The following is a 27,276-nucleotide window of genomic DNA, read 5'->3' on the forward strand; positions in this document are numbered from 1 at the left end:
AATAAACTATCCTTCTTCCTTGAGTTATTTCATTAATGCTATACTCGAGAAGATAACTACAGCAACTACATAATATTCTACAGATGGTAAAAATATAGTATTTTTATTCATTAAAAGGCAGAAGTCAATTTTTAGAGCGAAAAGTCATGTATTACTCAGAAATTTGTTATATATAGATCATGCTGGTATATATTATAATCAGGGTCATCATCTTAACCCCCTCATCTGCTATTAACTCCACCAGAAATTTCACCTGAGTTTAGAAATAGTCCATAGAAAAACAGCGTTATTTTTACCAGCATCTTAGCAAAGTGCTCAGTACAAGCACACATGAATACTCATGGCTGCTCTGCAAATCCTGTGACGGTGGAAGCAAGGCAGTACTGACTCATCACGAGCACGCTTAAAGTCAGCACGTTTCCATGACTAGAAGAGTCTACTGGCATGAAAATGATTATCTTCTTAACATTTAATTTCACTTAGCTCTTTTACTAAGTTTATTAATAGAGAAGGCAAATTTCAAGGAAGATTCTGAAAAACTTAATAAATCACAGGATATAAATACCACATCCTATTTTAATCTCGTTTTCTATTTGTGCACATCAAAAAGATTTCAAATGCTCTTTACAAAGTTTCATAAACAATGAAAATGTATTTCGCTACTTTTATTTTTAGGATAAAAACAATCAATGCAAGTAGAGGGAAAGTCTATCCACCTATTTTTAAAAACAAGACAATATATGGAATCTAAAAAAAAAAATGATCATGAAGAACCTAGGGGCAAGATGGGAATAAAGACGCAGACCTACTAGAGAATGGACTTGAGGACACGGGGAGGGGGAAGGGGAAGGTGGGACGAAGGGAGAGAGTGGCATGGACATATATACACTACCAAACGTAAAATAGATAGCTAGTGGGAAGCAGCCGCATAGCACAGGGAGATCAGCTCGGTGCTTTATGACCACCTAGAGGGGTGGGATAGGGAGGGCGGGAGGGAGGGAGACGCAAGAGGGAAGAGATATGGGGATATATGTATATGTATAGCAGATTCACTCTGTTATACAGCAGAAACTAACACACCACTGTAAAGCAATTATACTCCAATAAAGATGTTAAAAAAAAAAAAAGATGGCATGTCACATCCTACTCAACACTTTGGTTTCTCCCTTTGAAGAAGCTAAAGGAAGAGAGCTGCCAAGTAAGGATCAATTTATGACCTAAGAGAAGTCACATATCACCAGCCATCAACACGCATCTCCACCATCGTGGTGAACACCCAGACCAAGAGTATGACCTGCCCTGGGATAAAATGTGGGAGTTTAGGGAAGATGGCAATGTGGTATTTTTACTTATGCCTTTGCCTGCAATGAAGTAAGCCTTTAAAAAACAATTGCCTAGAGTCTGGTATTGAGAATGCTAAATTTGATCAGCTAATACGGGCTAGATAAGGAAGAGGATTCTAAAAAACCTTTTTCTCTTACACGGGTTCCTCCTAAATCTAGTACCAGCTGAAATTCATGTGTTTGGAAAATATCCACACCATATCTTGAACTTTAATATAAAATATTATAAATCCATTTAATTGAATAAACATACTCTAAAACAAAAAAATAAATTAATCAAAAAAAATAAAAAGACAGAGAGCACAACAAAGCACAAAATAAAGCAAAAAATCTTAATTAGGCATAAATTACAGTAGCTTTGGTTTATTAAAGAATATCTTTAAACTTATTTTTTTTAAACTTATTTTAACAGTAATCCTTGTACAATCATTAATTTGAGCAAAAAATTTCAGAACTTTAAATATATATATAGATTTTTACAGTCCCAATCATTTCTTTTCAATGCTTGTATACATTTAGAATAAAAGAAAATAGTACATCAAAATATTTAAAACGCTATTTCTGGAATGTGATATTATATTACTCTTCCACGTTTCTATAATGCGCATGTATTTTTACAACATTAAGAAAAAAAGTAATTTTGAAACTTTACTGAAGTATTTAAGATCGTGTACCAAACAACCAAATTATAATACACAAATAGTTTTAAAGATAAGTAGATACTTCTAAAAGTACAGGTGTTAAGATCTGTGTACCTGGCTCCCAAACAGTAAGCCAGCCCCAGAATGTGGGTTATACACAATTCAGTGGTATTTCTGTTCACATATCCCCCCCAACCCAAAAGTTTACAAATCCTTTATGGAATTTCCCTCCCCAGCACATTAACCTATAAAACCCTTTCAATGATCAAGACGCAGGCAAGATGTTTGGTAGAAATTAAGATGATTATACATGGAGAGAGGAGGAAAAAGTCTGCCTAAGACAGTAAGGCTGAACATATTATCACTGCTATACAACACCTTCCAAGGATGAACTCTAATGACAAAACAAAGACATCAAAAGAGAACTCTATACCGCCATTCTGGCCACCAAACATTAAGAATAACTATAATATACAAGTATTAACCAATCTGCAAACAGTAAATTTTACCAATTCCTTTCAAAATTCGTGGGGATCTTAATAAGACCCCCTCACGTTAACACTTCTCTAAGTCACTGTACACCTCTAAGTCTCCTTGGTTACCCCCCTTCACATACAGAGCAAACTAGAAACTGGTGTAAAATCAAAATTAGTTAGGGCATAGTACTTACTTAGCTTCAGTAGTTTTGCTAGCTTTGTCCATGCTTTTCAAGCTCTCAGGAGATCTAAGTTGAAATCTACAGCTATCATTCATATTCCAAACTGACTCCATTAAGACACCAACTTTAGGAATCCCAGCACTAATTGAAAATGCAACTGCTCCAGCATGATAGAGAGGATTATTTCTTAGGCATACCTAGCAAACAAAAGAAAAATCACCATCAAGATGACATAATTTTAAAACAAACTAGAGGAGTTTGGTGTTCCCAAATTAAGGAGCAGGAATAATTTTGGCACATTTGCTAAAAATGAACTTTAAAATTTCATGCAGCAAATAGCCTGACTGTTCTGCCACAAGGACACAGAAGAGAAATAGCAGAGAAGAAGCTAAAAAGGTTATTATTTAAAAAGTGAAATGTGAACAAAACAATTACATTTTTTTGTCTGTTTCTTACAATTTTAAATTATTTTCTTCCTTAATTCATGATGCTATATATAGGCTCCATAACTTCATCTCTACCAATACTTGTTTCCCTCAGAAGACTGTTGTTTCCTACAAGCCAGAATTTCACTGGATAATGTAAGTTTTCTCTTAAATTAAAAAAAAATATGTAGACATTAGTGTTAGAAGTTAACTGAGTTCAGTAGTGAATAACCTATAAATTCTCACTGCCATGGAGCTAGGTCATACTCTAAAACCAATAACCTCTAAGGTGACACTGCCAAATGCACCAACAGTAACTCTAAATGAGATATGAACATTATTTCTGGAAATCTCTTTTGATTCTAAAGTAGTCCAATCTTACTGACATTCTGTTTAGTCATCCAGTGACTAATGATTATGTTATATTTGACAGTGGACTATATGATGATCATGTTTTTTGTCAACTTATAATTAAATATAAGTCACACAGAAGAAGGTGGTACATTTGAGAAGTACAGGAACTCGAAATAACTGACACAGCAGGAGTTCTATCAAAGAATAGTTGTGTGTCACTAAATACAGCTCTATGGCATAGAATGAATAGTTCAGAAGAGCCGACTTCTTGAAAAGGGTATGTCCTGCTTAGGTTGACTTAAAGAGAGGTTTCATCCATAAATTTTTGGAAAATACTGGTGAAAGCTTAAATACTGAAAGAGGATCAACAAGAAAGAAGGCTATAATTATCAAAGAAATGTGGCAAGATATATTAGAAGATATGTTATCCATTAATACCTTCTTATAAAAATAAATGCACCTTAGAGACAAGAAGGTGTATATCCAGCATATAAGAAGACATGCAACGAATATTTGCTAAACATACTACTCTCCACAATTATGATCTGTGAGTGCAGGTGCTGCTGCAAACTCTTAACTGATCGACCTTTCTGATGTTAACATATGAACGACTTCCCCATTATGTGGCCATGACTGTCTTAAACCTCCAGTTTTCTGCACTTTAAAACAAAATCTTATTCTATACCAAAGTATTGGAATATGCTGCTATTTTTCACCAATTTAGTGCCAAGCTATTTTGCTTAAAGCTTTTCTTCAGTGCATCTTTAAAGGATTTTTCTACCCTCCCTGTCTATAGTAATGTCATCCTACATGCTAATAAGGCATCTGCCAGGATATCCTGCTAATATGTGAGTCTAATAAATAAGGAACTTTGAAAACATTAGAAATCAGTATGTGAACTGAATAAGAAAAGGGGAGCTCCTTGAAAAGAGAGATCTGTCCAAACCAACTGACATAACTAAACAACAATATTCAATAATGGGTAATCGCTGAAAACTTCCTAGTTGGAAGGCCAACAAAGGACTCAGAACAAGACAACCATGAATAGGACCAAAAAAAATGGAGTCCCAAACAAAAATAAGAAGTACATAAGCTGAGTTTTGGAGAAAAGTAACAGCTAAAGTAGTGATTACTTTTTAAGACACAGGTAATGTAAACATGATACCACCTTATAGTGATGAGAAAAAGCTGAACTGAAAAAAGTGCTAGATGAGGAAATTAGTGCCATGTTACGTCACAAAAACCACCATTTGTCTAAGCGTTAGGGATTATAAAGTCCTTAAACACTCACTGCAGCACTTGCTATAATGAATATAAATGTCAACTTTTAACCCGAAGATAAATTTCTACAAGAATCTAATGAATTAGAAGTATAATGGTAGTTCTCAAGACTCTTTTGGTCTCAGGACCTATCTCCCCCTATTAAATATTACCAAGGACCCCAAAATCTTTTGTTTATGTGGGTCATATATAGTTGGTATTTAATGTATTAGTAATTAAAACTGAAAATTTAAAATATTTATTTAATATTAATAAACCCCATGTTAATATAATTTATAAAAATAACTACATTTTTTAAAAAATCAGCAAGAAAAGTGGCATTGTTTACATTTTTGCAAATCTCTTAATGTCTAATTTAATGGAAGACAGCTGGAGTCCCATGTATGCTCCTGCATTCAATTTGCTGTAATATGTTACTTTAGCTAAAGTATATGACGACAACTCAGCCTTACACAGATAGGTAACTGGAAAAAGAAGGACTCTACAGATCCCCCAAAAGGGCTGAGAAGCCAGCAGGAGTCCTTGGACCACACTTTGAGAACCACTGGGGTACTAGAAAAATCACATTCCATAAGATATATATATAAGAGGCTAAAACCATCTCAGAAACTAGTAGAAACACGAGGATTTGACGAAGCCTCCTGCCTCATGCTGACAATATCGCCAGAGAGCAGTATCTTTCAAACTGCTTGGTCATAAGAATCATCTGGGATGTTTGTTACACATAAGGAAGCCTGCGTCCTACCACCAGCCAACGGAAGGAATAATTCAGGCAAGGCGCTCCAGACTCTACATTTTTAAACTCTACATTTAAGTACCAAATGATTCTTAAAACCAGGCTAATCTGAGATTCCTGTCCCACAGGAAAACCAACTGACATCAGGGCAGAATCTATGTTACTCAGCTATTGAATAAAAAGTGATGTGGCACATACATACTACTGGAATCAGGTCCTTCAAATGACATTCATTTATAAAACTGCCTATGGGGGAATTAATTACAGGGGAAGAAAATGACTTTGATGAGCAACAATGTCCCTTAGGACAGACTTAATTCTTTTTTTTTTTTTAATATGTACTTATTTATTTATTTATTTTGCCTGCGGTATGCGGACTTCTTAGTTGAGGTACGCGGACTTCTTAGTTGCGGCGTGTGAACTCTTAGTGGCGGCATGCACGCGGGATCTAGTTCCCCGACCAGGGATCAAATATGGGGCCCCCTGCATTGGGAGCGTGGAAACTTACCCGAAGAAGACCACCAGAGAAGTCTCAGGACAGACTTAATTCTAACCACTTACCTGGGTACCAACAGTGATGTTCGGCATTGAAGAAATACCAGCACTAGATTTGGGCTTTTTGTTTTTTGCTCTAGCTTTCTCTAACATTTTTTTCCTTTGACTAAAAGGGACTACACCCCTGAAAAGGAAAAGCAAAAATTGGACAAATAAGCAGCGAAGAAGCCCACTAAATAAATCTGAAATTACACACATTATATTTAAGTATTACTAGTATATTCCTTCTCTAATATTTTTGCCTCAGTATAATATTAGCATGTATAACACTAATAATCATAACTTGATCACAGGTTTAATACATAACTGGGTCCATTTTTATTAAACATTTAGTATTAAAAGTCATAGGAAATTCATCATTTGATATTTTCTTCCAAATAATTGTTTCATTAGTAGATTCCCCTATACATTACTTCTACCAATGCAAAGTTGCTGATAATTCCCTAAAACACAACAGAAAATACATTTGAAGTCCCTTTCGAACATTAAAGGAATAATTAAATGAGGCACAGAATATTCATACAATGACGTACTTTAATAACCTTTAAAATTATATTTTATGTAACTGTTAAATGAAAAAAGTATGAAAAACACTCTGTTTCTAATTAAGTAAAAGCAAAGTACACGTTTATATATAGGAAAAAAAAAAAGATTAATAAAATACTCCCAAAATGTTAATAATTGTTACATTCGGGTTGTAGGATTATAGGTGATTTTTGTTTCTACTTTATACCCTTTAAAAATTTCATAATTATAGTCACTAAGTATGTATTATTTTTATAAGCTTTTCTTTATCTTAAGGGTTTTTACCAATGTTACTTTGCTCCAAAGTGAAAATTTCCCTCTCTATAAAGCATTAGCTTTTTTAAAAATTTTAATTGAAGTATAGTTGATTTATAATGTTGTGTTAGTTTCTGGTGTACACCAAAGTGATTCAGTTATTATATATATAGAATATGAAATATATATGAATATTATATGTATGTATGTATATTCTATATATAGAATATGAAAAAGAATATATATACACACGTAGAATATAAATAAAAACAAGTAATTTTCAAAAGGATTGTGGTCAAAATATATATTCTTTTTCATATTGTATATATATATATATTCTTTTTCGTATTCTTTACCATTATGGTTTATTACAGGATATTGAATATAGTTCTCTGTGCTATACAGTAGGACCTTGTTGTTTGTCTATTTTCTATAGAGCAGTTTCTATCTGCTAATCCCAGACTCCTAGTTTATCTCTCTCCCACCCCCTTTCCCCTTTGGTAACCATATGTTTGTTTTCTGTGAGTCTAAAAGCATTATCTTTCAACTGACCTTCTCTATTGGTATTCCACTACTCAAAGCACCTATCTGTGTACATAAAAGCATCCACTGATATGCAATACCCCCCTCTGTGATACTCACCACCAATATAAATTGTTCTCTAGCTGTGCGCAGGTATAAAGGGCACAGCAATGTAAAGAAACAATCCGTTCTCCTTGAAGCTCTGAGTAAGTCTGTGCGGTGTGCTCTAATTTAGAAGCCACAGAACTTAAAGTTTCATCTACCCATGTAGCAACCTAAAGATAAAACATTAGAGGATTAAATAAAAACAAGTAATCTTTTCAAAAAGATTGTGGTCAAAACAAGGGCAAGGAATACCTACACTGTGGACTGGAATTCTAAAGGCTAGAAAAACAAGTAATTCAGAAAAGGTTCTTAATAAGACTAGAAGCTAAAATACTTTCTTCACGCAAATCAATCAAAATAGTAGTTATTGAAATAAATGTCTAAAGCCATCTCTAAGGCATTAATTGAAAGTAAATATGTGCCTCCAACAATTTTTAAACAAATTTAGTGACTCTAAAGTCACACTGATAATCTGAGGTATAATATCCATACTTCCTCAATCTATCTATTGTAGCTCTTCAATATCTCCTCTTTTGCCAGCACTTAGCTTGAATATTTTTTCCTTCCCTTAAAGTAGAAAGCTATCTCTGAAAAGGAATTATAATGCAGAGATAAACCAGCAATAAAAAGATTATACATTGGATTACTGTACTAAGGTTTGAGACACTTTGTATTTGCAGATCTAGTTAGATAGAAAGATAGAAATGAAAAGATGGAAAAGGGGCAGGGAGAGGAAGAAAATCAAGAATTTAAGAAATGCTTATCACAGTGTGTCATACCTTGTTATTTTCTGTAGCTACAGTTGCTCTTATGCTATTTGCAGACAGGAGAACTATCTTTTCATTGGTTAGCCCCAAAAATGTTGCTCGTGGATGATGTAAGGAAGGATTCTTTGAAAGCGTAAGAAAAATGATTACCATTTTGTATGCTGATTTGAAGAGCTATTTAAAGCAAGATTTAATATAATGAAATACCTGCGCATTTCTGTAAGGCTCAGATTCACTCCACTTCCACTGATAAAGTTCTCCTTTACTGCTGACAGCCAAAAGCTCAGAATACAGAGCCCCAATACAGATGAATTTTGTTCCATCCTATATAGTGAAAATAACACAGTGGTATAAATATAACAACGGCCATACCTAAAGATTTGGATACATCACATTAATTACTACATCAAATTTCGATTAATTATGTGAACACACAAACCGCTTTAGCAAAGTCTCCAGCACAGCCCGCAATGCCCTCCTTTAAGTGGCCCGGCCCCCCCCCCGCCGCCCCCAAACTCACTCTCCTCCAGTCATATTGGCCTTTTTCCTGCTCCTGCCAGGATCCCACCATGTCCTTGTTGTTCTCTTGCCTTGTTTCTCAGGTGACTCACTCCCTCTCCTCAATCAAGTCTGCTCAAATGTGACCTTCCCTGACTGCACTATCTACAAAATCAGCACTCTAATATTCCATCTCCTGACTCTGCTTTCTTTAGTTCACAGCACTTCACAACTTGACATATTGTATTTACTCATTTATAGTCTACTTCACTCAAATATAAGCTTTGTCTTGTTCACCACTGTATCCCCTGTTCTTAGAACAGTGAACAGAGTAGATGCTCAATAAACGTGTTGAATAAATGAAGAAAAAACAGACTAAGGAGTTGTAGTGGGGAAAGTCGAGTATCAACACAAGATTCCTTCCCTGTAGCCTATTCCAAGCTGCTGAAGCAAGTGTCTGTGTTGTTTTTTAAGGTAAAAGTTCATTTAGTTTTAAAGCAATGCACATGCAATGAGTTGGAACGCAATTAAATTATAAAAAGTTCAGACAATAAATTAATAATATCAATGATAAAGTGATAATTTTTTTAACATAAGACCAAAATGATCAGAAATCTCACAGCAAAACTTGCCAATAAAAGATTTTACGTTGTATTTTTGCCACTGCAAAACTTCTCTGCTCTCTTTGATACCCTGGCTCCAGAGTATGCTAAACTAATGGCGTCTTTTTAGGTTTCTGTCAAATTCCAATCTTATTTGGTCAGATGGGTTATGGTGCTCAGCTACAGTCTGTGAAGCCTGCCAAGACTTATAATAACAACAGGTTACGCCTCAGAGCTGTATAGAAAGAACACTAATTTTAATCTTCTATTTTACCAGTGCCAATCAGCTCTATTTTCAAGTCACATCTATGGAGGGATGGGAAAGAGACCAAACTTGAAATTTGCCAACTTAGCAATTCTACTCTCCCTTCACCATGGGTATCTGAAAAACACTGTGTACTTTCTCCAGGGCTGCTGCATCAAATCTTAACATTTCTACCTCACACTTCCTTCTTGACCCCTTGGTTAAAAAGATGATAGAATCAGACCAAGTGAGTCCAAAACCTGGATCCAACACTTATTAAGTAGGTAACTTCAGATAAGTTATGTAACTTCTCTGAACCCATTTCTTCACTTCTAAAATGGGTATAATAATAACACAATGGGGAGGGGGGTGGTGAAAACCAAATAAAGTAACATATATTAAAGTACCTGGCACAAATAAGTGGTCAAATTCAACTCTGGTTACTCTGCTGCCCTGACTTCATCTCCTACTCACCCAAAAGGCACAAGCTTCCTGAGTATTTCCATCTCCATCCAGATTTACTTAATGAAAAAACACCATTCTCCCCTCCCCCTCCCCATCTCAGAGAAAGAAGTGTCCCTCTCTACTATCTAAGGACAACTCACCACACACAGTGGATACAACCCTCTCTCATTACCTCAACAACCATCCAAACCAGTCCGCCCTTCAGCCTTAGGCCCGGGGAAGTGAATTGTCACTTGGCGCGCGTCTCACCTCACCGGCTCACACTGACAGCTACACCTGCTCTTGCAACAGCCTTATCGATGCCCCATGCATTGAACCAATCCATCTTCTCTTCAAACTCTTTGAACCGTTGGACCCTGTTCATCACCAGTTCTAGAACCTCTCCTCTCCCTTGTTCACAGGTCACTACTCTCTACTGGTCTTCCTCCTGTCTTCATGAATGCAGTATTTTCTCCACCTCCCTTGTACCACCATGTACTCCCTGACCCAGATTCTGTCCTTGTCCCTTTATTCAAATTATGCTCCACCCTCAGCCTAAGTGACTGTATCCACTGGGGCACCATGCTTTTAAACATGTACATCTTCTATCTCCAGACTAACCTGCAGATTAACTGTCTGGATGTCTGAAAAGCACCCTACCATCTCCAAAATGAATCCATCGTCTCCTCCAAAGCTACATGTCCCCTGTAGTCCCCACCTCCACGAATGACATCACCACCCACCCTGTAATAGGAGGGCAACAAGGGAACCTGGGCCCTCTCTTCAACTCCTCTTCTCTCAACCAGATGGTGACTAGCAAACCAACGCTATACTTTGTCTCAACTTCCTCGCAGATTCTTCCCTTCATGTGTCCTCACTGTCATTGCTTTGGTTGAGATCCTCACAATTCCTTTCTGTAACAATTCTACCAGTCTCTTAACTGACTCTAGTTTTTTACTATTCCTGTCTTTCTCCCACCACTGTGCCAAGAGTGCTCGTCTCCTTAAAAATACACAAAACCAAACCCCACCAATCTCATCATGTCATTTCTCTAAGAACTTTGCTGGCAGAACAACATCCTAACTCTTTGGCAAGTTGTCTAGGGCTCTCTGGTCTTCTCCACCCTGCTCTTCTTCTCCCACCACAGAGCAGCAATTCTGAATTTCTCACTGTTCCACAAACACACCCTGACCTTTCCTGACTGTAGGTCCATACTTGATGTGTTTGGAATGCCTTTGCATCTTGGTTAATGCCTACTTAACCTTAAAAATGCTGCTTAAATGTCAGCTCCCCTGTGAAGTCTTTGCCACATCTCTCAGGTGGTGTTAGTCATTCCCCACTCTGAGCCCCTATAAATACCGTATTCACACCTTCAGTCTAGCACTGGTCATGCTGTGAACACATTTCATTGTATGTGAATGTCTGTCTTCCCCAGTGAGTTGCCTATGGGAAGGTCCATAACGAATTCACCTCTACATTCCCACGGGCCAGCTGGGTGCTTGGCACATAGTAGGAGCACACTGACAACTGAAGGAACAAATACATCTCAACTCAAACTTTCTGAGCAAAAACTCTGCCAGAGCAGTACAATCCTGAACAATTCATCCCGATAGCCACAGCATGGTGTGTGAGGCACTCTCAGAACTGACTTGCCTATATCCTTCAAGGACGGGCCAATGTTCCCCAGCTCACTAGTCCTGAATGAGCTAAGTGAACCCTGAAGGCCCTGAAAATCCATTATGGACAAATGTGGAGAGATGGCAAAACCACCAACCAAAGGATGATGATAGAAAAATCACCTATTGTCTCTTGCTTAATTTAGATCAGTAGGTGGAGAAATACAAAGCAATCAAATACACACAAAGAAACAGTATTTTAGCTCATGCACTTCATAATGTCATAGAAAACAAGGCTTTTATCGTTTTGATGAAATACTAGTGGCTGCTTTTGAGCGAGTTGGGCCCTGCTTCAACCCAACTAGAAAAGGTGGATATGCACATTTCCTTAAAGATCAGTAGTTTGTAGCTCTATTCTTTTTTTTTTAACAAAACGAATCCTTTAGAAGCTGAATCTAATCAATAAATTTGCAACTGTCTGAACATTAAACATCAACCAAATGAGGAATCCCTCCCTAAAGACAGATGGAAAATGTCAAAAATATGATAAAAATTACCTAAAAAAGCCAAAGCTTTAAAAGAAAAAGAAAAGAAAAAGGTCATCCAGCATAGCAACATGAACTCCTATTAACTTCATCTAGTTAGTGACTTATATTTTTTAAAAATTGGTCTTATTATTCCTAAATTTCTCCCCACAAACCTTGGTTTTCTTTTTTCAAATTTTCCTACTATCAGCAAACACTAGTTTTCCCATTAAGTACCAATTCTAACTGCAATGTGCTGTGTATTATGGCTGAAATGGATGTTATACAACTACAGGTTACATGGCACAGTTTGGTCAACTGTCCTTATTCACACTTCACTTCTCCTTACCTATCTAGGTTTCCATTTTCTCCTTATGCCTGGCTTCTCTTCCTCTTTATGACCTCTTCTCCTTTTGCTCTTACTTCATTATTAAAGTACATTTGTGACACACCTAGCCAACTTTTAACAGGTACTTCCTGGAAGCTTCCATGTCGATTTAAAAAAAAAAAAAAAAGACCTTCCTCACCCAACTTCCACTTCTAGAACCTTGAAGGCGAAGCAGAGTGACCAACAAGTGTGATCAACTGGTCCCAACAGTGATGCTGCTTCAAATAATTTAAGGAGCCAAATGTCATGGGACTATTTCCTCTCAACACCATTCAAAGAAACTTGAGAATAACATACAACTCTACAATTCAAAAGGCTGGTGGAGAATAAATTTTCTTATTTTCCCTAAACTATACAAAAATAGATCCAGAACAGTAAGGGATATGACTGTAAATTAACAATACTGACTTGCTGAATCAGTTTCGTTTCTTCATCACCCACCACACAACTTTCGTCAAATTCTTCTCTGGGAGCTTACTGGAAATAAAGGATGTGTGCATTTTCTAATTTGAAAGGGTTTGTTTTGTTACAGGGCACAAAGCAGAAGTTTTTATGTTCAACTTCAGCAGATTTACTTAGCATGGATTTCCGCGTAAGTTTTCTCTGCCCTTTCCCTTCAGCATTTACTACTTAGCTCTTACCTTTGCATTCTTACTTTTAACAGCCCTTGTTACTATTGTAGCTGCATTTTTTATTCTCTTGTCACTTTAGATTCTTGTTGGAAGTAGGTTGGTGTAAGTATCAATAATATATAATTATCTATCTATCTATATATATAGTTACAATGTAAATGTAGACATTCAGCAACACAGAACTAACTTTCTAATCTGAGAAAAGTAAATTCCAAAAATGACTGAGAAGTGAAAATGGAGCCACGTTAGATAATCGCCTAATTGAAAGATTGCACCTTCCCAGCAAAGTAACTCTTAGTAATCACTCTGGCCTCCTGTGATTCCCCAAAGCCTCTTATACCTAATTCCATTATGGTACTTACACCAAAGTATTAACATCATTGTCCTGCCTTTCTACAAAACTCTCACCCTAACACCTGAACAAAAGGCCTAACACACAATATGCATTTAATCAAGGCTACTCAATTACTGACTGGATGACCCTCACCTCTGTCTTCATGGAGCTTTCAACATCTCTACAATTATTAATTATGCTTTTTTTTTTTTTTAAAAGATGCTGAAAAGTTAATGAGGGGAAAAAACTTTATGCTTTTTTTCTTTCTTTTTACCTTTTGACCCCTTCACCCATTTTCCCCACTCCCCACCTCTGGCAACTTCCAGTCTGTTCTCTGTATCTATGAGCTTGGTTCTCTTTTTGGTGGGTTTTTTTTTTTTTAGGATTCTACATTTAAGTGAGAGCGTATGGTATCTGTCTTTCTCCGACTAATTTCATTTAGCATAATGCCCTCAAGGGACATCCATATTGTCGAAAACAGGAAAGATTTCATTCTTTTTTTTATGGCTGAATAATACTGGCACGCGCACATGTGTGCGTGTGTGTCCCCATCCATTGATGGATGCTTAGGTTGCTTCCATATCTTGGCTATTGTAAACAATGCTGCAATGGACATGGGAGTACATGTATTTCGAGTTAGTGTTTTCATTTTCTTCAGATAAATACCCAGAAGTGTAAATGCTAAATCATACAGTAGTTCTGTTTTTAATTTTTTAAAGAACCTCCCTACTGTTTTCCATAGTGGCTGAACCAATGTACATTCCCACCAACAGTGCACAAGGGTTCCCAATTATGCTTTTATACTAGTTTTGACATTTAAATCAAAAAAAATAATTTATGGAAATAAAGTTTAAGGTTACCTCAAATATTTTCAGTTTAAGATTATACTGTAAAGGCTTAAAGAGAACATTCATTCCACCATTAAAGGAGCTTTATTAGCCTAGAAAATGGTGAAATTTTGAAGAAGTAGCTGTTCCTCTAAATAGGTGGTGGGAAAGTCAAGATTATTCCAGATAATTTAACAATGGAATTTCTCAGGTACTCTAACAAAAGGAAGAATGAAAAATACCATGGATACTAACCGAACTTACAATTTATAAATACTGGATTAGGTCATTTCTGAAATTAAGCTGGGACACCCTCTTCCCACCTCCCCCACCCCACCAAAAAACAAAGAAAAAAAAAAAAAAAAAAAAGAGAGAGAGAGAACAAAAGAGACAGAGAGAGAGACTACTTCCAAACAGTGCGTGCTGACGCCCTATACCTCCCTGCTGTCTCCACCTACCTCTCCATCTCCTATCAAGCTTGCCCCAAAACCCTTTTCTCCTCCTCAGAGATCACCACCCCCAATTCTGCAGGACTAATAAGGCCCCACATAGTGCCTGTTTCTTCATGTGGAATGTATCCTATGCCCCTGTATGATCATTTTGCACACTGTTCTAAAAGCAAGGCCCTTTAACAACTCTCTGCATTCTCTTTCCGACTGTAGCATTCAGCCTTGCAAACAATCATCTAATGGTTTGTTGATAACTGGGATAATGCTTAACAGCTTAATTAGGTTTATGCTGTTTTCTTTCCCTGAACTGAAATTTTTGATGTCTAAATTTCAATCACAAGCTAATAAAAAGTAGTTCTTCAGTGACATTTTAAATTAGGTTTTTCTTTAATAGGAAAAAAAGGTATAGGTAGGATATACTTTGTTGCACACACTGCTATTTCTCCTTCATTCAACGTCTAAACAAACCAAGGAAATAACACACTAAGTAAGTAAGGCCTGTACAGTGTCAAGATTTTATGATGCACTTAGCACCTGTCTCTGAAAACAAGCTATACCCAAAACCATGCCTATCAGTAAAGGCCAACAAAGACCGGCTAACTCTAACAGAGGGTACGCTGGCCAGGGAAAAAGCTTGCTAAACTCATACTGTTCAAAACACTTTCAGATGTGTGACAAAGAAGCCTACACTAATATGTATGCAATGGCACTATTAAAACAAGATTAATGAGTCCTCTATTACTTCCTGCCAATATGACATAGACACAGCTCTAGCATGATCAAGGCAAGAGAAACAGGAAACAAAGAACAATGTAGGGAAAAAAAAAGACATGAAAAAGAAAAAGCCCAATGGTTTAAATCACCTTCTACCATATGAAGTAAAAGTAGAAATTGGAACATTTCTAGTTTTATGGAAATAAGTAAGAGAATGCAATTCAGGGAAAGTCTGTCAGCTGCCAAAGAAAACAGAATAACCTTTTGCTTACAAAGAGGCTGATTGAAATTCATGTTCCTTCTTGCATTCAAGCTTTCCACATGAGCTGAATACAGAGGAAAATAAATGAACTACATCAAGATTCACAATAACTATGAAAAATAAACAAATTCAGAACACTAAATAATATTTTTCCTGTAATATCCCAAATTCAACTTCAAAGAAAGAAAAGAAATCTACGTCAGAATCTCCTTATCTGCTAGAGATAACCTTCAAGTTCTTATCTTCTTTTACTTCTACTTTAGAAAATTTCTTATCCAACTGGCTCTGGAAATAAGAAACAGGACTCCAAAAAACACGTGAAAAACCCATGGCTTCCTACAGGAGCCTTTGAAGATAAATTACCAATCACTTAAGACAGTGAAACCTACACACTATCAATAGACTATGTCTATATGGGAAAAGAATCTAAAGAAGAGTGGATATATGTATTTGTATAACAGATTCACTTTGCTGTACACCTGAAACTAACACAACATTGTAAATCAATTACACCCCAATAAAAATAAAAATAAAAGTAAAATAAAAGGATGTGTCGACTCTGTTTCACTTGTAGCAGTGATGGATTTTTACAGATTCAAATCAACTTAAATCCTGCATGCTTTCTAGAAGCTAGTCATTGTACTACTCCTCAGGATGCAGAGCATAATTCTCCCAGTCCATTCCTGTTCAGCCTGCTTTGTCTCCCACAGCTTTTAGAGCAAAGGGCCTGTCAGAATTCACTGCCATCAAACAGGAAAGCTAACTAATCAAAGAAACACAGATCCCTAATCTTGCCCTGACGTGCATGCTTGTAACAATGACCAGAAACCTGCCCTGCAGAAAATGGGGTACTCTTGACAGTACAAAACAAATTCCTATCAAGAAATATACCATTAGTTACTGGTGTAATTACCACCAGAAAAGAAATCCTGAAACAGAATGCTGATGTATTATCTGGAACTACCATCCTTATTTCTCTGATTTACTTCATCAAGTAGAAAAAGAAATAGCACCACTGAACACATCTCCTTAAAATGACTCCTGTACTGTCAAATAAAGATGATCTACTTATATTTTAAAACAAAACAAAAGTATCACTTTATGTCTGCATTTTATTTTTATTTTTTATTTTCTGGCCGCGCCATGCAGCATGAGGGATCTTAGTTCCCTGACCATGGATCGAACCCAGGACCCCTGCAGTGGAAGCACGGAGTCCTAACCACTGGACCGCCAGGCAATTCCTATGTCTGCATTTTAAATGACAGTACGAAAATCTGAAATAAAACAGAAACCTTTTTGGGGGGGTGGGGGGGAGTGCCAGGAACTCAGTTAAAATGGAAAGGGTGGGTGGGGATTCTTTTCAAATACCTTATCAGGCCACCACTGCAAATCTTCTCCTAGAGACACTGGACTTTGAACAGGTGTATTCTTCTTATCCAAGTTTGGCTCTCCTTCCTTGCTGGTAGAGCCCCTTTCATTATCAAATGAGGCTCCATCAAGCCACCTTCGTTCACGTAAACGTAAAACGGATTCACGTTCACGCAACAGCTCAGAGTCTCTCTCTAAGGGAAGAAGGAGAACTGGTATGCAATTGGGTCACACCAGTGGGATAAAAGTAAGCCACTCTCTAGTAAAGACCCTTCAGGATGCAACTAACAGCAGTTTATCCACTCACAAGAATTTAATGTAAATGTATATCTAATAAGCTTGACATGCAACATTCAAAACATTAACTCTTTCAAGTGAATGTATGAAAATTATAAACTAGCATTTTTAAGCACTATGTAAGGGCAGACTTTTCTGAATTCCAACTATATGCTTTTAGAGCGGAACTGCTTTATTTTAAACTGGATTTTGGATTTTTTAAATGGAGTTTTAAATTTTTGGCTTTCATTAAAAATGTTTACCATAACTTTTAAATTTATTAGAAAATATTCATAAATTAAAATTTTAACACGTTAGATAAACCAAAAAAGAGTATTTGTTAGAGAGTCTACACATACAGATTAAAAAAAAAAAAAAACAAATCTTGAAAAGGGTAAAATAAAAAATCCATTAACATTAACTATAAAACTTCTGATAATCCAAGCCCTTGTTTAGAGTAATTTTATAGGCTGGATTTTTATGGAATAGTCTTAAAATTTTTGAGAAACTAGACAGAATTTTTTTTTCTTTTGAGAATCTTTATAGAAAGATTACTTTACAAAAATGCTTCCCCTGAAACTGGCCTACAAACTTTTTAAAACCAGTTTTTTTCAGCTTGCTCACATATTACTTTTTTAAAATAGGCAACCAAAATAAACTTTCCAAGACTTGGAGAGTAAGGATTGAAAACAATATTAAGTTGAACCATATAAAACTGCCATCCATGCAGATCTAACATGGTCAAGTACCACCAATTTCATATGGTTCAAAGTAAAACAGATGCCCACATAGAATGACCTAAGGAAAAGCAAAAGGGAGAAATTTAGAAGGAGTTTTATTTGTGTTAGATATTGAATATCTGAAATGCAATACTTGATGCATTTAAGGCAGTAAAATATGCACTTATTTTTAAAAAATTTTTAAGCTGTTACATAATAGGTTCAGTACACTAAAAGATCATCATAAGTCTGTTATTTTAAAACTGCTTTCAAGTACTAGGTATTTGCAGTAAGGTCTTAATATAAAACAGCATCCTTTCCAGTTTACTAATGATAAGTAAATAATATATCTGATTCTTGCCTGTTATTTCAATCAAGCAGTTTTACATTCTGGAAAGTAAAAATACTGACTTACAAAAGTTAAAATGCAAGCTAAATCCATATCAACATACACAGAGAAAGGTTTATATTTGTATGATTTCAAAACCTTCTTTCTGAACTCTACTGTGTACTATACCTTTTCAAGATTTCAAACTTCTGAAAATATCATTTTAGTACGATAAGCATTTCTATATATTTATTATTGATCAATCTCATTCTAATAAGTTTTTTCATATTTCACTCTTCCATCTAACCAGGGTTTAAAATGAACAAAATAATCACTTTATTTTAATCAAATAAACTAAAGAGACTTGTTATCTGAATGCTGCATGTCACCGTAAAGCAGAATTCTGCTTTTACTTCAGAATCCATATTCCTAATTTAAAAATACAGTTAGGTAAGTTGTAACCCTTTACATATATGCTACTATCTAGATAAGATCATCTCTAAAGTTCTACTGTGGCTCTTCAAAATCTAAAGTAACTATTTTAATGCCAAAGCATCCAAAAACACTAACAAGTAATGATTTCGTCTACTGTAATATTAAAAGTTCACATACAATGAATTCTACCACTATCTCTCCATACAGTCAGCCAATAATCACAAAGAAATAAATGCAAAATTACCTCGAGATGAGCCTAGCCTGGAAAGTGACGAACGACGAAAAGAAGGGTAACCAAAATAGCTAATGTCTTCAGAAAACATGGCATCTGCATCAATAATGACACTTGGGTGGGCAGAATGAATGTCAGCATCAAGAAGAGACATAAGATCCTCTATAAATAGAAACAAATATAAATGAAACAGATATAGAGAAAAAAATCTGCAGACCATTGAAAAGTCCCTGAAAATTAAAACATTAAAATCAGGGACTGACTACTGACATAACCTGAGAAGAAAAGCAGTAACTACCTAGGAAATAAAGTTAACGTTATTAACACAGATTTTAAGAAACATCAATTGCATGATTGTTGCTTGGGCTAACTACTAAATTACCACAAGAAAACAAGATCACTATTTAAGATTCCTGTGACATCACAGAAAGTCAAAATCTAAATGCAGTTCAGTTATTCCATATTCAGCAATAAGGGCATCAAAATTCCAGAGTCATCTGTCAGCCAGTGATAAAGACATGCACATACATCCATGTCTTTACTAGGACCAAACACAAGTCCACTGAGCAAAAACATTTTCCCTTAAAGAGAACTTTACCATCAAATCAAACACTACAGTGAGAAATATCTACCACCTTGGAAAGAACAGTCAGAAAATCTATTGCACTTTAAAATTCCATTCCCCAGTCAAAAAAAATCTCTCCCTTCAGAGATGAGAAAACCATGATGGTGATCCACCAACCTCCAGGCAAATAAGATTCACTGGCTGTATCATCCCCATCATCTCCATCTTCATCATCCCGGCTAAGTAAATTATTTACAGCAAGGTTTACATCAAGATTTGTTCGCTGAAGTTCTCGAATAATGACACTTCTGGATTTGCCTTGTAAAACGACTTGGGCCTGAAATAAAAAATAAAGAAGAGTGCTATGCTAAGTATCTTTTTCATAACTTCTTTATTAAAATCAGCTTTCTAGGATCAATACAGAAAACCAGTATTTCACAATTCATGATATAAATCATGACCACAGCCCGCTATATTTAGTTAAACCTCACCCTGTCCTGCTGTCTTACGTTAAGTGTTCTACAAGATCCATACCTGTGAAATCAGCTCCTCTGGAATCACAGATGCTGGAATAACTGGCTGGGGTTGACTGCCCAAAAGCCCAGACCCTCGATCCCGTCCCGTCCGAATTACTCGAGTCTGTCGGCGAGAATCTCGAGCTCCAGCTGACGACCTACCAGAGGATCCTCCTCCACTTCCACCCACTCCAGAACTCCAGCGACTTCTAAATATTGGAGAATTTAAAGAAACAGCACTTTAAACAATCATTCAGAAAGATCGCTTTGGGTCTCATTTTCATTATCTTAGAATATGATAAAGCTATTTTTCTAATTGACGTAATATGCTATAGTAGTATTTTGACAGAATAGAACTGAACTTTAAAATAACACTTCCAATTTTTTTAAATGCTGAAGTATAAACTCACTTTTTAGAAAGATATATAGCACACACTTTTGCATCTTTTAAAACAATTTTTAAAAGAACCACATACCAAGCATTTCTAGTCACAGCTCTAAAGTGAGTTACAGAATACATCTCACCTTTGCGTGAAAGACCTATCAGACATAACTACTAACAGTCTGCAGCACAAAAAGTAAAATTCAGAGTTTAAAGTTTAAAGACACAAATAAATGGAAAGACACCCGTGCCCATGGGTTGGAAGATTTAATATTGTTAAGATGTCCATATTGCTCAAAGCAATCTACAGATTCATTAAAATCCCTATCAAAATCCGAATGGATTTTGTCCCTCAAAGGACACAATCAACAGAGTAAGGAAGCAACCTATAGAATGGAAGAAAATATTTGCAAATCATATGTCTAATGAGAGGTTAATATCCAGAATATATAAAGAGCTCCAACACTCAACAACAAAAAAAATCAAATAACCTGATTAAAAAATGGGAAAGAATGCGAATAGACATTTCTCCAAAGATAATACACAAATGGCCAAGTAAGCATATGAAAAGATGTTCAACATCACTAATCATGAGAGAAATGCAAATCAAAACCACAATCACCTATCACCTCACACCCATCAAAATGGCTACCATGAAAAAAAAAAGAGAGAAAATTACAAGTGTTGGCAAGGATGTATAGAAACTGTAACCCTAGTGCACTGTAGGCAGGATTGTAAAATAGTGCAGTGCTATGAAAAACAGTATGACGTTTCCTAAAAAATTAAAAATAGAACCACTATATATGACTCAGCAGTTATAATTCTAGGTATATATCCAAAAGAATTGAAAACAGAGTCTCGAAGAGGTATTTGCATACCCATGTTCATAGCAGCACAATGCGTAAGAGCTGCGTGGTACAACGTTGATTCATCTCAATTAATGTCTCGATTTGATTGCTATCAACGTCAACTGGTCTGCTCAACCGTGGAGCACCATCATCCAGAGAGAAATCTCCAGCACGGAACTTCGCAAACCACTTTTGACACGTTTGATCAGTCACAGCACCTTCCCCATACACTGCACAATTTTTTTTGGTGTTTGTGTTTTTTACCTTTCTTGAAATAATAAAGCATAATATGCCGAAAATGTTGTTTTTCTTCCATCTTCAATATTAAAATGGCTACACAAAAATTCACCAATTTTGATAAGTTTTTTTAAATGCACGCTGATATGACAGCTGTCACAATACAATCTAACAAAATTGTTTCAAATGAAGTTAAAGACAACTAAGCGCCACTAGAGCCATCTTACGGGAAAACCAAACGAACCTTTTGGCCAACCCAATACAACACAGATGAACCTTGAAGATATCATGCTAAGTGAAATAAGCCAATCACAAGAAGACAAATACTGTATGATTACAAATATAAAAGGTACCTAAAGTAGTCAAATTCATAGAAACAGAAAGTAGAATGGTGGCTGTCAGATGGTAGGGAGAGGGGTAAAGGGAGCTGTTTATTGGATATAAAGTTTCAGTTTTACAAGACGAAAAAGTTATAATAGAGATTTCTTTCACAAATATAAATATACTTAATACTACTGAGATGTACAGTTATAACCGTAAAGATAGTAAATTTTGTTACGTGTTTTTAAACATGATTTTAAAAATATAAAGTCACGTGTTATCAAAGAAAGCAGTATTCTACAAAACAGACAAGTTTTCTTTTCAACTTATATGCTTTGTGACAATTACGCAACAGAAAATAATATAGGATCAATGAAACATACAAACAGATATTCAAATCAAACATTAAATCAGCACTTCTACTTCATGGTTTCCTGTAAATTTTCAAAATTAAGTCAGGTGGAACCACTCTTTTGGAAGTTTTTAACAGTCAAAAGCTAAATATATTATTTCAACTTGAAAACAGGAGGAACCACAATAAAGAGTCTTAAAAAGATATAATTAGAGTAACTATATGTCCCAGTTTGCCTGAGATAATGCCAGAGTAAGCCTATACTGTCTGAGCCTATTATTAATTTCACTCCAAAATGCCCCTATTTGGACATTATATGGTCAAAATAAATATAAGTAATGACTCAATATTTCTACCAAAAAATGCATATGACTTTCCCCCTAGGCAAATAATGCTGGAAACCTGATCAGATATATTATCCAAGTACACATCTATTCCTGGCAGACCTTACAGGTATCACAAACTCAAATTTCCATGAGAGGTAGATAGGTTACTTATTTCTAAGTAAAATCAAGATGACAGGGAAGAGTGGAGAATACCTGCATATCCAGAACATTCGAATTCTTTAAGCCAATTTGCAATCTCTGCTACACAAACCCTCACCTGAGGTTAGTTGAAAGACAAAGGTCAAAATATCTCTCGCTTGCCCATTCATTAACCTGACCGTTACCATGGAGAATACCACGTTTTCCCACTCGCACCCGCAGTGCAGGATTTCTTCTATCAGTATCCAAACAATCTACCAGCCGACCAGCCTCAACTGCTCCTGAACATTCCTCTAACCAGCTTGCTATCCAGAGAAAGGGCAATGTGTTAGACTAAGTATACATTAATAGAGGTTTATTAGTGGTCACAAAAGACAGTACTGGAATCCCCTTTTTATCTATAATTACAGCGAGTTATATAATTTTCAATACTAAACTCAAAAATAATGGAACCAGTTTCTTCTATCCATACTTTGCTCATCAAATTAATCCTACAATTTGACCCCATCATACAATACTCAAGGTACACAAAGTGACTCCAGTCAACTGAGAAAATCACACTGAGTATGGAATTAATCCACAGCTTGCAACCTTAAAGCCCATGGGTCAAGTCTGGTCCATATACTTGATTGGCTGGTTAAAAAAATGTACAGCATCAAAAACAAGAAAAGTCTGAGAAACTGTCACAGTCAAGAGGCGCCTAAGGAAAAATGATGACTAATTGTACTGTGGTATCCTGCACGAGATACTGGAACAGAAAAAGGACCTTAAGGAAAAAATAAGGGAATGTGAACAACCTATGGCCTTCAGTTGATGATAACGTATCAATATACATTAATTATAAAAAATGTACCATTCTAATGTTACATGTTAATAGTGAAAACTGGGTATGGAGTGTACAAGAATTGTCAGTACTATCTTTGTAACTTTTCTGTAATCTAAAGCTGTTCAAAAATACCAAGTTTGTTTTAAAGAATATGCACATGCATAGAGACACACACACAAACACACTAGATTGGTATGTGTGTGCCTGTGTATACATGTATATTTATTTCCATGGAAATATTAATACGTTCCAACATTTAAGTCGGGAGATTTCACATAGAAATCCAGATTTGTAGCTTTTCTTAAGATAAAAGGGGAGGGGGATAATGCAAGTTTGCATTTGGCAACAACGGCCCTGCTGTATTGTATTTCTCCTATGGTAACATCAGCTGATCAGTTGCCTCCTTTAAAATTGGGGCATCCACTTACTTTGTCGAAGCCCTACAACCTACTATCTTACCATCTTTTTTGACTGGGGCCAGCTTCAGCTGTTTACAATTACAATGGCCTGCTTGGCTTTTACCTTTCAAACCCTGTACTATTAGCTCAAATTAAACTCCAAAGGAAATATGGTAGCTCAAACCAATGAAAAGCAGCTTATACCTATCATCTCTTATGGCCAGTGATAACAAACAACGGAATAAAGAGACTTTTGATACTAATATTTCCATTTTAAACATCCTATTAAACATAAACTCTTTTTTTAAAAATATTTATTTATTTATTTTTGGCTATGTTGGGTCTTCGTTGCTGCACGCAGGCTTTCTCTAGTTGCGGTGAGCGGGGGGGGGGTTACCCTCCCGCTGTGGTGTGCGGGCTTCTCATTGCGGTGGCTTCTCTTGTTGTGGAGCACGGGCTCCAGGCGCTTGGGCTTCAGTAGTCGTGGCACTGAATCATTAGATCACTCACTTCAGCAGTCCGGCTTAGTTGCTCCGCGGCATGTGGGATCTCCCCGGACCAGGGATCGAACCCGTGTCCCCTGCATTGGCAGGCGGATTCTTAACCACTGCACCACCAGGGAAGTCCAACACAAACTCTCTTTTTTTCTCCAAATAAAGTTGGTGTTCTTGCCCTTAACCTGGTCTGAAATAAGTTTAACAAAAATATCCAGGAGATTTTTAAAATATCTCCCAGGATAAATTTCAGTAATTATGAACGGGGAAAAGACAGCAGCTAGAAATCCTTAGCACGTAAACCTGCCAATTTAGTGAAAACACCAAAGGGAAAAGTATTCAAAGTCCCAGAAATTTTGACTGCTATGTATTCCTAAGAATGATCAGTTATAATAAATGATCAATTCTCAATTATCCATGCTGATGGAAAAGAAAAACAGTACCAGTCATCCCAAAATCTTTCAAATGCAGCTCTCAAATACAGAGACCACTTGCTCCCTAATTCACAACACTTCTCTGAACCCAAAGGGAGCAAGCCAGGACTCCGAAGGTAAGGCGTTGGGGACCAAGGTCTGTGGGGATAGTCTCTTTCACATATGACTGCATTTGGTAAATTTGCAGATAAAAATCCCCTCTGGGGACTCAAGATCTGTCTGTTCTAGATTCTCTATTACATACAGTAAATTGCAAGCTTCTTTAAAAGTTTACTGTAATCAATACAAATAGGGGGGAAAAAACTATACAACTCAAAAAAATTTTTTTATGAAGGATAATCTTTTTGACTCTAAAGTTTCTTAATTTACAGAATAACGGATCACAATTTCACCATCAACAAACTGAGAAAAATTTCAGAGAGGCCAAGAGAAACCATCAGCCTTTAATAAGTGCTTACATTTTGTGGACCTCTGCAAGACCAAATAAAGGTAAACATACGGCTTAGCCAATGGGACACTGTGACATTTTTCAAAATTGCAATTCAGGAACCCAATGCTAAAGAAAGCTTACACAGAGTCCGCTGTAGGGGGTGGAGGGAGGGGGGAGGGAGACAGAAATACATGATTCAAACAGGAGTGCAAGCCAGGGTGAGTAAGGGGGACTCAAATTTTAATGATTCTCTCTGCACTTTAAAGTCTTAAAGTTAGCCCCAACCTTCTTTGGAGTAGGTCTACTGAGGTTTTATTCAAGCTCAAATGTACTACTTTATTATTATATTTGTTGCATATGTTATTAGCAAAGTCATAAAATTCCACTACTCTCTTTCAGTCATTCTGTCATGCAGTCTATTATAATTGGTTATACCCAAGTTTTATTTATAAAGAGAAGAGGATTTAAATCTAGGACAATTTGAGCGACATAAACAGCAATGGATTATAAACCATAAAATAAAACAAATATACGAGACCATAATGATATAAATAACTCAACAGAAACAGACATAAGTGGGCAAAGAGGGAAAGTTCTTCCTTACAGTCGAATTTCAGTAATGAGTACAAAAGAAATAATGAAAAAAGTTTTTAAAAATCACTACTTGGGGAGTTCCCTGGTGGTCCAGCAGTTAGGATTCAGCGCTTTCACTGCCATGGTCTCGGTTCAATCCCTGGTCAGGGAGCTGAGATCCCACAAGCCACGCAGCATGGCCAAAAACAAAACAAAAAAATCACTACTTGGCCAACACCACAGTAACAACTAAAGCAAAAAATCATCAATGGATGGTCAAATTAATGAGCAAAAGTACGATGGAAAACAGGATATTTACATAGTCATGAAGTATCTCTCCACAAAATACATACAAATTACAAAGGGGAAAACAGTAACTTTATAGTTGAGAAGCCTGGCAAACACCACCTTAACTAAGTGACCAGAGGTATAACCATCACCAGGGATGAGACATGTCAGTATCATGTGTCTCCTGATACGACGCACTGAGAAGGGCACATCATCACTTCTGTGGTATTCCTGCCAGAAATGCATGACCTGCAATACCAATCAAAATCCCAGCAAGTTTTTTTGTGGGTTTCAACAAACTGATTCTAAAATTTATAGGGAGAGGCAAAAGACCTAGAATAGCCAACACAATACTGAAGAAGAACAAAGTTCTTTTGACTAACTGACACTACCCAACTTCAAGACTTAACTGTAAAGCGACAGTAATCAAGACAGCGTGCTATTGGAGAAAAAAAAATGGACAAATAGATCAGCGGAATAGTAAAAAGAGTCCAGAAATAGACCCCCATAGAGTCAACTGATCTTTGACAAAGGAGCAAAGGCAATACAAAGAAGCAAAGACGGCTGATTCAACAAATGGTGCTGGAACAACTGGACATCCACATGGAAAAAAAGACACAGACCTTCACAAAAATTAACTGAATACTGATCACCGACCTAAATGTAAAATGCAAAACTATGAAACTCCTAGAAGATAACACAGAAGAAAATCTGTACGACCTTGGGTTTGGCAATGACTTTTTAGATATGATACCAAAGGCACAATGAAAGAAATAACTGATAAGCTGGACTTCATTAAAATGAAAAACTTTGGCTCTGTAAAAGACACTGTCAAGATAATGAAAAGACAAGCCACAGACTGGGAGAAAATATCTGCGGGCGACATATCTGATGAAGAAGGCTTCTCCAAAATATACAAACAACCTGATGGAAAAATGGGCCAAAGACCTTAAAAGGCACCTCACCAGAAAAGATCTACAGTTGGTAAATAAGCATATAAAACGATACTTCACGTCATATGTCATCAGGCAAATGCAAATTTAAAAAAACAAGATACCACTACACACCT

The 27,276-nt window shown here is 36.3% G+C and overlaps 1 protein-coding gene across 7 annotated transcripts in view; it reads right to left on the reverse strand.

Moving 5' to 3' along the window:
* The window catches only part of UBR5 (ubiquitin protein ligase E3 component n-recognin 5), a 141,162-nt gene that overhangs the window by 68,356 nt on the left and 45,530 nt on the right, over nt 1-27,276 (reverse strand). For 4 of the 7 annotated variants that reach the window (XM_082434222.1, XM_082434226.1, XM_082434223.1 and 1 more), the window contains exons 6-14: nt 20,159-20,348; nt 19,802-19,961; nt 19,072-19,221; nt 17,070-17,281; nt 8,375-8,491; nt 8,180-8,290; nt 7,416-7,570; nt 6,000-6,117; nt 2,655-2,839 (exon numbers count right to left, since the gene is read on the reverse strand). In XM_082434222.1, coding sequence (XP_082290348.1) covers nt 2,655-2,839; nt 6,000-6,117; nt 7,416-7,570; nt 8,180-8,290; nt 8,375-8,491; nt 17,070-17,281; nt 19,072-19,221; nt 19,802-19,961; nt 20,159-20,348 — 1,398 coding nt within the window. Of the gene's footprint in view, nt 1-2,654; nt 2,840-5,999; nt 6,118-7,415; nt 7,571-8,179; nt 8,291-8,374; nt 8,492-17,069; nt 17,282-19,071; nt 19,222-19,801; nt 19,962-20,158; nt 20,349-27,276 lie in introns of those variants that run through there. The other 3 variants (XM_082434225.1, XM_082434224.1, XM_082434227.1) reach the window with 2 other exon arrangements.

This window comes from Balaenoptera physalus (genome assembly GCF_965194825.1).
Source record: "Balaenoptera physalus genome assembly, chromosome: 17".
NCBI lineage: Eukaryota > Metazoa > Chordata > Mammalia > Artiodactyla > Balaenopteridae > Balaenoptera > Balaenoptera physalus.